Here is a 13,712-nt window from a genome sequence, read left to right as displayed (position 1 = left end):
CTTCTCTGTGCCCAAAAGAAGAGGGGGGGGTAGAAAAGCTCTTCTGCAAGGCTAAAAAGGCAGCAGGCTCCTGATTCTCTGGGCTCTAACAGGGCTCTGTCAGCCACAAAAGGTATCAACAGTTCTCACAGAGAGGTAGACAGAAGTTAAGGTAGACTGCAGTCTTCTTATAGTCAAAAGTAGCTCAAAATTTTCCCCCCCACTTAAAATTTGTTGACTCAATTGCAAATCAAGCAAGCACCTTCTTCGTAACAGCTGCCGCTAAAACAAGAAGTATTCCATTTCCCCCCAGCAAGCGCTCTACTTCTCCAAAATTTATTTCAGACAAATCCATTCTGCTTGCCCCAATCAGCACGTTTTTCCAGGGGGAAGCAGACTTGATGCTTTGCAAGTACTTCATCGGGATCCTCCCCAGACAACAGGACTGAACCTACAGGCGAGAATTGCCCTATTCCTGCACCCTGTACCTGGAAGCGGGGAAGGAGGCAGGCACTGCCATGCTGCCCGCAGGGGCAGCGCCCTCGCCCCAAGCTTTCTACATTACCATTTCTTTTTTTGTTTGTTTGTTTGTTTACTGGACAGTTTTACAGCCAGGGACTAAGGCAGGCATCATGTCTCAAGCACCAGATGCCCACACTTTGAGCATTATGCATGCTCGCACACTATTGTCTCAATTCTGTCAGAAACCCCCACAATTACATCAGCCACTGCGAGAACTCTGGGGGTTAAAATTACTCTTGCTTATCTTGCAATTCAGAAATGAAAAAAAGAGACAAATCCCATTTACTGTAGGAAAAAAGGAACTCATTGGAAAGAAAATAATTCCTGTACAGTTTTAAGATTGTCTGTGTCTTGGTATTCTGAAAGGGTGTGCAGGCACTAGAGCTCAAAGCAGACATCTGAAAGGAGGAAAGGAAATGATTTTAGCAAGAAAATGAAAAATGAAAAGCAAAGCCTGCCACCAAAAAGAACCCATTTTTCTACATACACAAACCCCAATAAACGGGGATGAGAGCACCATCCCCATAGGTATTTAAAAGAAAGGATCTTTTAAAAGGCATTAACGGTAAATGTTAATATCCTAGATATGCCTCAGCTAGATTCTTTTGCTTTTTGTGGTATGAGAGGAAGTGGTGAAAACAGGGTCAGGACTTTCCCATTCTTAACATTTTCTTACAAGTCGGAGATAAAGGAATGCAAGGGGAAGTTTCATGAATATTCACTTGCTTAAGAGCAACTTATTCCAAGTGCTCTATCCAGTTCAGATCTGCATTTGAAGATAGGAACAATTAAAAACCCTTGTTCTCCTGCAAGTTTTCTGCAGCTTAACAGCTCCTGTCCAGGTTACCTACAGGAAGAGACAAACCACTACATCAGTTTTCCAGAAGACAGCAGGTACAAGCAGAAAAACCCCACAGCCAAACAGGTAAGAACATCCAGACTCACCCGCCCAGAAGCATGGCTCCAGAGCTGCAACGATGACAGGTGTTAGCAGCAGCTATCAGGGCTAAACCCTCTGCTAACAAACTGCAAATAAAGCAGCAACAGGTTGGTTTGGAAATGCACGGGCTGCTGAGGTAGATCTTTGCTGGAAAAGGGAATTAAGCTGTTGTGACAACTCTTTTCTGTTTTAATTCCCCTCCTCATGCGCTGCCATAAACAAAGGGATTCAGAGTTTCCTTAATGAGCAGTCCCTGAAAGTAAAGGAAGTTCACGGTGCACACTGAGCGGCAGCGTACCACGTGCTGCCAACTGCACTCAGTGGTCCAGATTCTCCAATTACTCCGTTTAATTCGGCTTTTGATATTAACAGTACTACGCAAACACATCCTCCCAAGAGCAGCTGGGAAGGGAAAGCCAGCTCACAGCACTGGATTGAAAAGCACAGGCTTCAGTACCACCATCTTCGCCCCAAAGAAAGCTCAGGATGGCCAACGTCTGAGGGAATCGGGCAGCACCACACCTGATGGGAAGCCCAGAGCTGACTTCTGCCGGCACAAAACGAGGCGATGGGGCTCGCCCCGCCAGGTGGACATGAGCACGTGCTCCTGGGAAAGCTACACAGCCACCGAAACGCACAGCTGGCCCCGCAGCAGCCAGTGCCACCCATCTGGCAGCCCCGGCTAGCTCCAACCCTTCAGGCAGCAGCAAGGACACAAAGGCTGCTTCTGGGCAAGGCAGGGGATAGCCCCAGGGAAGTGAGAGGTAGCAGTGGGGGTCGTGGTAATGTGTGGGTCAAAACTGAGGTGACATGGTGAGTCTGAACAGGCCACCAAGCGTTTTAAGTCAGCTGTCCCTGGAACGGGAAACGATCTTGCCCTTGTGATGTTTGGTCAGCACCAAAGCTGTTTTTCAAACCATACGCATTAGAAAAGAAAGAGCAAATCTGCTAGCGTGCTGCTTTGATGCAGAAGCTCACCCAAAACAAAGCCCACAGAATGGCTGCAGGACTGAGCGTGCACATGAAATAAAACCCAAAGCCAGTTTATGCTAAAATTAATACAGAGCCACGGAGATCACAGTTCAGCAGCTGCAGACAGTTAAGCAGCTGCACGGCCTGGCCATAGCTTGGCAGTAATCCTCAAGAAAGTCTCCTTAAATAACAATGAAGTCAAATAGAAATAAGAAAGGGCCCACAACAACAAGTCTCCACCACACGGAGAACCTCAGCAGGCACACACGAATCAGTTCCGCGCTGCCTATCTTCAGAGGCTCGCAGGCGGCTGGAAGCAATGGCTGAGAAGGGCTCGCACTCCTGAGTCATCCCAAAGGCTCGTGCGTTTGGAAGCCCTGCAGTGACAGCGCGGGGCACTGACTCACGGCCTGGCTGAGTTACTCCAAGCTCTTTGAGATGCTCCTGCCCGCAGCTGCGGCTGGTCCCTGCCCTCTGGCAGGTTTTCCTTCCTTCCCCCTGCGTCTGGGCAGCACAGGGGATCTGCGTGCGCCGCTCTGCTCACCTTACAAGCCCGAAACGAGGCTGCTGGCAGCTCACGGTGGCACACTGGGGCAGAGGAAGGCAGGGGAACACACTTGCTAAGGGACAGTGACATCTCGGCTCCGCTCCTGAATCCAGCGAGCCTCGTGAGTCAGGGCCTGAGCCACCAGCAACGGCAGTGCCATTTCTGCTAATTTTAGCTCACGCGTAACCCACAGCTCCCGAGTCCCTGCAACGCATCTCCAGGTGCCAAAAGCCACAGCTATCCTGTGCCTCCACTGCCAAACCCCACGGCTTCCCAGCTGAAAGGCAATGCGCTTCCACCAACCGTGCGCAGCAGAAATACATTTTTCAAACAAAGACAACAAGAGGAAGAAAACAAGGGCTGCTTTATTTACCCTACTGCTGTGTGCATATCTTAAAAGCAAGGAACAAAAGTTCAGAGCTGAATAGTTCCTGTGTTTCAGAGTCCACTCCGGGACACACAGAGCGGGCTGGGGAGTGTCCCACGGCGAGGCAGCAAACAGCCCGCGAGCAGCAGCGCCCACCCGGAGGAGCAAAAGCAGAGAGAGGGGCAAGGGAAGCGGCACGCTCGGCACACAATCCCCTCGGAGTAAACCGGGAAAGCCTTCACAAGTAAACAAACACCCCCCTCCATCCTCACAAAGCCACCCAAACAGAATGCTCTTGCTGGGGACAGCTGAAGGGTTCATTTTATAAGAGTTTCCTCAGATTTAGCCAACCTTACTAGCCTCCTCCTCTCCTTATTCACACCAGGCTGTGAAAGGGGCTTCAGCTCTCTCCAACCAATTAAAAACTAATTGAAGTAACAGACTGGCACTACACAGCCCGACAGACTGAAGACTCAGCTCAGCTGAGGCCTCCACAACGTCATAATATTTCATTTTATTTAACCTCATAACACTGAAAGAGCTGAGAAGAGCATTCACAGCGATCCAATCCTGAAAAAATACTTTTATTCCTGCTCGAGTCCACCGGGTTCAAAGGAACAGTGCACGTACTTTACTGTACACATGCAACAGTGCCTGCAGGAACAGAGCCAGGTTTTATTTACTTGTAAAGCTCTGCGAGGAAGTTGAGCACACACAGCTTCTCTCTTAAAAAAAATAAAGCTGTGGTAGAACTCCAGGGGACTGTATTTTATTTATTCGAGGAGAGAGCCTCGTTCCTTTAAGAGAGTGAATGACAGGCCATTAGGATGGATTTGTCTACACGTGGCTATAACCTAATAACTTCTGCTTCTGACAATTATTTTTGTTACTGCTAGGATGGTAAACGAAGTCATGGAACTGCTGGAAAGAATTCTGTCTCTCAAAGACAAATACAACTCTGAGCAACTATTTATGATAAACCCGAGTCTCCCTGCATTAGGGGAAAAAACTTGGTGCCTGGGTCCAGCAATGAGGTCTTGCAGGGACTGCTCACAGGGTTTCCAATCCTCCCAAAGGGTTACTGCAAACAGAAAGCGGGTGTAAGCATGCAGCACTGACAAGGAGAGATTTCACGTTCACCTGTACCCCTCCTATTAAAACCATCTTTGCTGCACAACACGCAGCCACCAATTTAGATGAGAAACCCCTAACTTGTGGCCCATGGCAGAGCCGTACGGATACAGAGGTGGCCAGGGGCCGGCTTGGGAAGGCAGGGCACGAAAGCAGCTGGTGGGAAGGAGTCAGGACTGGGAGACAACCCCCTGACAGAAGCCAGGCACAGAGCCCAAAGGAGCAGATCTGGATTTCTGACGTGAAGCATTTTCTTTTGGGTGCAAAGAAGGGAGAGATGCAAGCTGGCAGAGAACTGCTTTTGCATGTGGACAATAAGCGTTTTAATTGTCTGCAGGAAGAAAGGGACAAGACTGATCTCTGAGACAGCTGGCGGTGATTATTTGGAAAGAATAAGTTTGATACACAATTTAATCCCTCAAGAAGTCCTCAGACAAAACTGGAAATGAATGAAGAAAAAAAGTAGTGAGATGTATTTACAGATGGAGATAATTTGGAATGGAATTGGAGATCTAAATGAAGAGTGTGAGGACAGTATAATTTAATGGAGCAGGAGGGAAAAAAGCTAAAAACCAAGAGAAACTGCCTGATGCTTCCTTTGCATGAGCTGTACTTGTTCTGGTACACCTACACGGCCGTCACACAACTGCAAGTCCAATCAAAAACTCAGAACAAGCCCATGACAAAAATCATGGGTCATAGGAAAAGCAACTCAGAAGTTCCTGAATTCACCTGCAGCTCTCTCTCTTTCTGGCGCACATTTCAATGTGATTCACCTTAATAATTAAAAGCACTTAGGTGCTCACAGAATTCCCCCTTAATGGCTATGCAAAGCAAGGAAATGAACCAAGCAACCTGACAGCCTGACCCTGAACAGGCAGCCTGCAAGGATTTCCACCTCCAGCAGTCAACTCCAGGTCTTTCGGCAGCCTTCAGCACCGAGGAGTTTGCTGGAAAGCAGGGACCAGAAGGCAAGCAGACTGGTGTGAACTGTGCAATCTCAGGAAGCTCATTTCTCTCCCATGCACAGTGCATGCCAAATCTTAAAATTCCTGCAGCATCCAGTTATGAAACTACAATAGAAGAGAGAAACAGATGGCTAAAGCCTTTAGGAAAAAAAAAAAGATTAAGCATTACTTCATTTGCAAAAGAGAAAGATGTATTTGAAAATACAGAGCCTACTTCAGACCATACCTAATTGATATAAAATATGCCACTCGCCTGGTGGAAATGCAGCCTGCCTTCCGTTCAGGCAGCATACACGGAAGTTTAACCCTTATAGAACAACACAGTTTAGTGTGGTTTTCAGAAGGATTTAAAAGCAAAGCAGTTCATAGAGATGATAACAGGCATCATACACATTGTTAAAAAACACACATTTCTCCAGCTCCAAAGCAACTGCTGGATGGCAAATCCTATAGGAACGTTACCCTTTTCCAGCGCTTTTAGACAGCACCTACACTCAGGCGAGCAGCTTTCCTGCTCATAAGAACATCTAATGGACAACAACATATTAAGAACTTGGAAATGAGACAACACCACACTTGAAGAGCCTGTTGAATCCCTGACTTGCGAGACATTACACACAAACTAGGGAACATGAAAGCCATCCTGAGGAGCTCATGGGTTAGGCATTAGATGCTTCATCAGCCCTGTAAAACTGCCACCACGGCTCCAGGTCCAAGCCCAGGAACTGGTCTCTGGTCTAAAAGCGCATTTTCTCCTGGGAGGCTCTTCAGCTGAGCCTGTTCCTCAGACAAGCCTTGACTCAGTGCTTGAACACAGGCCTCCGGCAGCTGAGGAGCCCCAGGGAGCACCAAGATCTGTGTGGGGCCTGACAGGGGAATCAAGAGGAGCCCTGTGCTTCCCTGAGCTGGCAGCCTAAAGCCACCTCCACCAGCACCAGCAGAATCGGGTCGCAGCACTCCTGCCGAGGTGCCCAGCATGCTCCTAGCCCTGCTAGGATAGCCCTAGGAAGCAAATACTTCCCTTTGCACCTCCCAGTACGTACGCAGTGACATAAGTGAAATGCATGAGACTGATTTCTGTTTTTTTGGTTTGTTTTTTCTCCTCAGCGAGACTAAATGGAATCTCCTACCATGCGCAGCCCTTCCAGGCCAGGACTGCAGCTCGCCTGCAAGGCTGGGTGGAAAATCCTTGCGCTGCCCCAGCTTATCCCAAGGGTAAGCGGAGGACAACACACTCCAGCCCTGCCAAGCGAGCGCCTTTCAGAAATCAAGCGCTTATATGATTAATGCAAAGCATTGCGTTTTCACAGTAGCAGGAGTCACTAATCCATATTAAAGACCAAGGCTGCGTTTATTTATATATTTAACGAACAGCTCAAAATGAACTAACTGCTCAATTTTTCAAAGGTACTGAGCAGCCACAGTAATTAGGTCTGGGTCAGAAGGAGCAGACAGAATGCCACAGAAGCAGCACAGTCCTGCTAATTACCCGAAAAAAAGGTTTTTCTAATGACACAGTGACAACGCTGGACTATCTATCACAACCTGTCCCCCCAAACACCACTAATGAACAGCAATCATCTGAGGGTAGCTGCCTTTAGTCGCTGACAGAAACGAGAATCAGAAGTTGCAGACAGCAGAAAAAGCAAGCAAAGGGATTTTCAGCCAGTGCTGGAGAAATGCTGCTGTACCTACAGGTAATCCTTTTAAAGAGTGAAGCAGCACCACCAGAGGGGTAGCGACTTCCCACACAGCAAGCATACACACTGCTTTTGTTTCTGGAGTTATTTTGAATGTTAAGTAAAAAAAAAAAAAAAAAAAAAAAAAAAAAATCCATCAACACAAGTTCGGAGGAGTCAAAAAGCATCGCAGCCTACCAGAAATCCACCCAATGTTGCAAACTGCACACGATCAGTTATAAAAATCGTCTAAAGCAAGTCACTTGCTGAAGAGTTAGATAAATGGAAGCCTAACAGAAGACAGCAGTTCCCAGAGAGACACGCAGCCTGTTTTGGCCATGCACAATCCCTGCTCACAAACACATCTCAGATGAAGTGTGTTTATGACTGCATTGTCATTTATTTTAAAATATGAATGGAGTATTCTTTTCCTGCAGAAACACTGCATTGTTAAAATGCCAGCACATTAAAATAACTTAGTGCTTACTCCATATTGATCAAAATACTCTTGCAGTGTGGACCTACCAGCACAGACTACAGCACTGACACACAATATACATTAGGACTGCTTTCAGTAAGAATTAGCATATGGTGTTCATTTTTTCCCCCTTTTGTTTTCACTTGTACCAAATTCAGACAAGGGTTAGAAATAGGAGAGCTAGTGATCCTGTCAGCACGTGCAAAAGTGTATCATCTCCTAATTTAATGAAAGACTTAGCTGAATGTTACCAAAATACACAAACATCTCCCCTTTTGTTTCATAGAGGAGTTCCACTTATGACAGCAACACTGTATCGTAGCTTGCATGTTTAAAGAACATTTTTGTTAAGGCTCTCCAAACAAGAGGAAGCAGAACAGAAAAGCCTACAATCAAATGACTGCGTGAATGATGTTTTCCCCTATTGTTTTTTTTTCCTAGAATTCATCCACATTTTACTACCATACTGTTGTTTTTTCATAACCAATACAAGCACCAATCTAACATATATTTACATTAAAGAAAGTAAAATCAAGATTCAGAAGGAAAACCTACTTTTTAAAAAGTAACCTGCATATTGGAGGTCTTGAAAGACTCTATCACAACTTCATACACACACATTTTGCTAGGCGGGTACCCTAGCTTATGACTAAACAATAAGAATTGTTTCTAAAATAACAGCATTGCTCACAAGAAAACTTTCATGCATAGCTTTTTCTTAAATCAAGTGAAAGTTCATTGCAGATCCAATCTGAACACTCCCTTGGAGCATTCATACTTCAGTGCTGAAGCATTCTGCAAATTCACAAGGAAGGAGTGAAAGTGAAAACAAGGGCCAAAAGAGGGTTGGTTTATGTTAAAAAAAAAAAAAGCCATGCACCATCACAAGCACAACTACAAAAAAAACAATAATTAAAATCACCGTAGAATACTCTTTGGCCTGAACTAACCAGTAGATCACATGAGATAATCACAACAGTCTCTTTCAACTTTCAAAAGGTTTTTATTCATGTTTGTTCTGTGAAGGAAAGTTCAACTTCCAAAATGATTCTGTTTCTTAATAATCTTTCAAGACATTTTAGGCATGAAGACAGCTTGATTAAAGAAAAAAACAACTTAACCTGACAGTATTCCTTTAAGGCAGAGCAGCAAGCAGCCTTCCAGCACAGATTTCCAACTCCAAGAGATAGAACTGAAATTTGTAGAGGGAATTACTCATAACCAGTGAAAGCAGCCAGTGCAAGTGCCAGCCTTGCCAACAAGAAGACAGGCCAAGTATTAGAAGGGAGGCTGCAATTTATTACAAAGCAGTTTGAACATCTCAGTCCACGAGGTCTGGAAGGCAATTTCTCTGTCCCCTGACACTACAAGCTCAGATTAACGTGAGGAATTATAGCAGTAACATCAATATCCCAAACATATAAAAGCACACTTAAGTATTTGTATAATGGAGATGTTTGCTAGCAGACTTATCTGAAAGCTGTTTCCAGTTTTCCCCTATCAGCTGTATTTAAGTTCCTTTTGTACTGGAAGGAAGATGTGCCTGCGCCAGACCCGTACAATTAACTATAAACTGCTGTCTATGTCTAGTAAGCTCCAAAGCCATCCAGCCAGACCACTAAGGCACGAAATTCTGTCTGGCTAAACAAGCACCTTCAGACAATTCCCAAGTATGTCTCTCGCCTCCTCCCATTGAAAGATGGAAAGGAACAAGGAAAGGAAGGTGGAGAGCCAAAACATCTTCAGGTAAAAAAAAAAGTCACTATCAGAATTGTTTGTACCCTGTATTACACACCACTGTTTCCAGGACTGATCTCAAATGCCTTGGTCTGCTAACAGCAGTGTCAGCAGGTAACATTCAGCATCAAGAGGTGTGTTGGAAGTCAGAAAACAAATCTCAGAAAATATATTAAAAATAAATAAAAAGCAAGAGACACTAAGTGACAGGTGCTGAGCTCATAAATGCACCGCCCCACGTGACAGTAACACCAACTAAGAAAATCAGAATAGAGAAGGTCCAAAATAAGTACTCAGCAAAGCACTCAAGAGAGACGAGCACCCCATGCAGCTGCTTCTGCGATGGGGAAGTAAGAGAAAGCGAGGGAAAGCAAGGCCAACGCACACACCAAACGGTACACAATAAGCAACATCTTCCCTATTTCAGCATCGGTAACTTGCTCCACCGTTTGTGCAGCAACACGAGCTGCTCCTTACCATTTTTTGGTGCACTCCACCATCAGCTCCTGGTAAGAGGCCACAAACTGGAACTTGGATGCGTGCTTCCCAACACGCTGCAGTCTTTTCCAAACTGAAGCCATGACGGCGAGAAATACCAGTCCTGTGACACAGTAGCAACTCTGGGAATACCAATGTAGGTTTAAGGGTGTATGTGCTCAATGCTAGCAGATTTATAGACAGATACAGTAAAAACAATGCACAAGAAGCTTGAGAGGATGTCTACAATTCATATTCCGGCTCTCCCTTCTTCATGGGAAAAATCCCAGCGTAGCTGAATGGCTCATCACTGTCCAGGAGCAGCATGCAATAGGCGCGGATGAGTAAGAGAAAGACTGAAAGGAAGTTCTCTCATGGAATCATCATTCCTCACGCAGTGGATGATGTGGAGACTGCAGGACTGGAAGACAAAAAAGACAGGGGGAGAAAGCATCAGTTAACGTACGACACTACAGCACTGCAGGCACGTGCCATCGGGTACCCTTCAGACAGCTACCATGAACCACAAAAATATACCCCCCTCCCACCAATTAAATAAATAAATCAGAACACTGCAGCGATGTCAGGAATGCAAACCACAAGACTATTTGGAAACATATCAACACATCCTTTTTTTTTTTTTTTTTTTTTATCGACACCATCGTGACTGGCAGCGAGAAAAACAGAAAAAAAAAAGGGGGGGGGGGGGGGGGGCTGAAAACCGAATCCCTCGGAAGCATCCCCGGGCAGCACGGCGGTGGTGCCGCCGGTGTGCGCCCAGCGGGAGGGCCACGGGGGGAGCCAAGTTCTTTGTCTGCGAGCTGATGACAAAAGGTGTAACAGTTGTTTTCTCCCTCACACACGCACGCACACACACACACACACCCTGCTCCCATGTCTCCTCCCGAGGAGCTGCGGGCAAACAGGCGGTACAGCCGGCACGCCCGTGCCCGGCCGGGGGCACCCCGAGCCCTGCCCGCCCAGGACCCCCCCATTTTCCCCCCCCGCACCCTCAGGGCTCGGAGACACCGATGAGGTGCGAGGGGAGGCCCCCCCCCCCCGACCCCCTCACAGCACCTCACGGCGGCCCGGCGGCACCCCCGGGGCTCCCCCTCCCCGCTCCCCTCCCAACCCCACAGCGCAGCCGTTGGGGTTTAAAAATTTAAACCCCAACGGCCGGCGGATGGGTGGGGGGCACTCACCTGGCTCCCGGTCCTCACACGGGAGGGTCTCGGGCGGCGCTGCCCGTTACCGCGGCGGCAGCGCCCCGCGGCTGTCGTCCCGCGGCCTCATGGCTGAGCCCCGGGCTCACACCGTGCCCCGTCAGGGTCCCGTCACGCTCCCGGTGCCGTCCCAGCGGGCGCAGCCCGGCCCCGCCGCGCCTCACGCCGCCACCATCGCCCCCCTGCCGGCGCTGCGCTGTGGCGAGGCGCAGCCCGGCCCGGCTCGGCCCGCCCCCGACGCGCCATTGGTCCAGCCGCCCGCCCCCGCGCGGCTCATTGGCTGCCGCCCCACGTCCATCACCGCCAGGCAGAGAGGGGCGATCCCCGCGCAACGGGGAGGGAAGGCGAAGCCCGCAAGCCCTCCTCTCCCGCCCCCACGCAGGCTTTTTTCTGATTGGTCGCAGCGCTCGGAAAGGCGGGGCTGAGTGAAAGGGAAACGCAGTCGATAGGCGAGCGTGGCTGCCCGTCAGCGCGGGAGAGCGCGGCGATTGGCGGCGGCGCTTCCTAAAGCCGTGAGGAGGGGGCTGCCAGGGGAGGGGCGGGGCCTGAGGGCGGCGGGCTGGGTCCCCTGTCAGGTGCGCCCTGAGGCAGGAGGGACCGTTTGTGCCTCGCACAGCGCTGCTGACTTTATTCCTAAAGTTGTCTCACGTGAACGCACAGCTAACCCTTAGACTTGTCTGGTTTATGTCCCGGATCCCACCCAGCATCCCGGCTGGCTCCCAAATCCTTGGCCACGGCTCTGTTGTCCTCCAGCTGGACGGCTCTTGGCGTGTGGAATAAACGCCCGGGGGGCTGCTCGGTGACTTGTGTTCCAGACATCATTATTTATTAACATTTTCCATTTCCTTCATAGTTCTCGGCTTCAGGTTACACCAGGGCAAAGAAGAGCGCAGCACATGGCATCTTTTTCCTTCATTGGGTGGGGATTGCAACACAGGCAATGCTCCTATTATCGCATGGGTTACCAACGGTAACCCATTACCCACGGGTTTTACAATCCATGTCTAGCAGTCCACGGCTCTGGCGATTTTGGGGAAAGCTGTGGAATCCAAAGGGTGTGAGCAATTACTCTGAAAAGGGCAAGATCCTTGGCCGTGAGGCAGGAGGAATCATAGCTCAGCTATGGAGCGTGGCTCAGGATCTGAGTCAACATCTAGAGGAATAATCACATTTTGACTTAACCCAATATTATGAGCACAATCGTGAAAATAGAAGCAAAACTAGTTGCACAAAAGTGTCCAATACTCACTTTTAAGGTGATTGAATAAACAAGTCACAGAACTCCCAGAATGGTCATCTTGATCGTGAACAAAATGATGCATTATCTTATGTACAAAGACCTCTTCTGCAAGCAGGAAAAATAGCCACATAATGAATAGGCAGATGCTTTTTTTTATTATTTAAAGATACATAATATGTATGATACAATCTACCTAAACCATATTCCTGGCAGAACTGTTGCCTTCCTCACCTAAGGAAAGCTGAGGAAGTGTATTTGTGTATATTTCTGCATGCCCTCATCGGTATCGTTCTGGAAATGGCACAGAGCAGAATGCTGAGAGCTGCTCAGGCTGTGAAGCTGGTGGGGACGACCAGGGAGTCCCCAGAGCAACCTGACCTGGTTCTTGCAAGCAGCTGGTCCCACCAAGGACACCCTTGCTATCCAAAAATACGTGCTTGTGCTCTGTGACTCCCTTTTTCTTTCCTTCCACTGACACTGAAATATGCAGCCTCCCTTGCAATCTCCACAAAAAGATTCCCAGCTTCCCCCCCCCCCCGGGATTTTGACTCTTGCTCCCTGTTTTTGGCCTGATGTTGATAGATTGCAAGCCTCCTGGTCCAAGTAGAAAGATCATCTGTGCTCTATTTATGTTATTCCATTAAGCTTTAAAGCTATATAGCCTCTCCCTTATCCTTCAACACCTCTTCATCAGCATGACTAAGGACAGGTTGTTCACCAGTAAAAAATGACCTTTGCTAGAAATAGCTATCATTATAAATCTCAGTTTCCATGTCCTTCTGTATATGAGTCTGCAGAAATGTCACTGAGGAAATCGACTAATTGGATTATGTCAGATTTGCAAGAGCATTCAGCTTTTTGAGGCAATAGGCTGTGCACATGAGGTTACCTTCACCTGCCACATCTTAAACTTCCTTATCTTTCTAGATCCCATCAAATGTTTGATCCCATGTTAACAAGGGTAGCGGAGAATTTGCAGTAATTTCTGTAGATCTGGGTAAAGTCCCCGATATGCCACTGACTGATGTGCAATGCCTTAAAATTCATTTCTGTTACAAGCTATGCTCACCACATTCTGTGGCAGCAGGCTAGCCTGATTGCTCTTTTCCTTTGTTTTGTCCCATCCCGACAGTAATTTAACAACAACAAAAAGTTACATGCGTGACACAACATAAATATGTATGCAGAAAATATAAATCAGTTTTTAATTCTCCCTTCTTCCTTTTTTTTTTATTTGTTGTTGCTGGAAAAACTCCACTCAGCTGTCTTTTCACATGAGCTGATGACACCAACAGTCATTCTCTATCGGAGGGAAAAGTGGTTTGAATGTTTCCTCTGCTAGATATTGCTTTTTAAAATTATCATTTATTTTTTATTGGGGGGTGGGGGGGAGAGGTAGGGTGTGGGCAGAATACCCCATTTTATTTATGGGACGACAGCTTGACTTTGAGA

The 13,712-nt window shown here is 47.6% G+C and overlaps 1 protein-coding gene across 25 annotated transcripts in view; it reads right to left on the bottom strand.

The window, feature by feature from the left end:
• The window catches only part of EHBP1 (EH domain binding protein 1), a 213,215-nt gene extending 201,961 nt beyond the window's left edge, over positions 1–11,254 (bottom strand). For 15 of the 25 annotated variants that reach the window (XM_040554151.1, XM_040554163.1, XM_040554138.1 and 12 more), the window contains exons 1-2: positions 11,000–11,253; positions 9,798–10,218 (exon numbers count right to left, since the gene is read on the bottom strand). In XM_040554151.1, the coding sequence (XP_040410085.1) occupies positions 9,798–9,901 (104 nt within the window). In that variant the 5' untranslated portion in view covers positions 9,902–10,218; positions 11,000–11,253. Of the gene's footprint in view, positions 1–9,797; positions 10,219–10,874; positions 10,914–10,999 lie in introns of those variants that run through there. The other 10 variants (XM_040554156.1, XM_040554147.1, XM_040554155.1 and 7 more) reach the window with 3 other exon arrangements.
• Positions 11,255–13,712: the final 2,458 nt, after the last annotated feature.

Source organism: Cygnus olor, chromosome 3, assembly GCF_009769625.2.
Source record: "Cygnus olor isolate bCygOlo1 chromosome 3, bCygOlo1.pri.v2, whole genome shotgun sequence".
NCBI classification, from domain to species: domain Eukaryota; kingdom Metazoa; phylum Chordata; class Aves; order Anseriformes; family Anatidae; genus Cygnus; species Cygnus olor.
The sequence above is the reverse complement of the archived record's forward strand: the minus strand, read 5'-3'. Positions and strand labels throughout refer to the sequence as shown.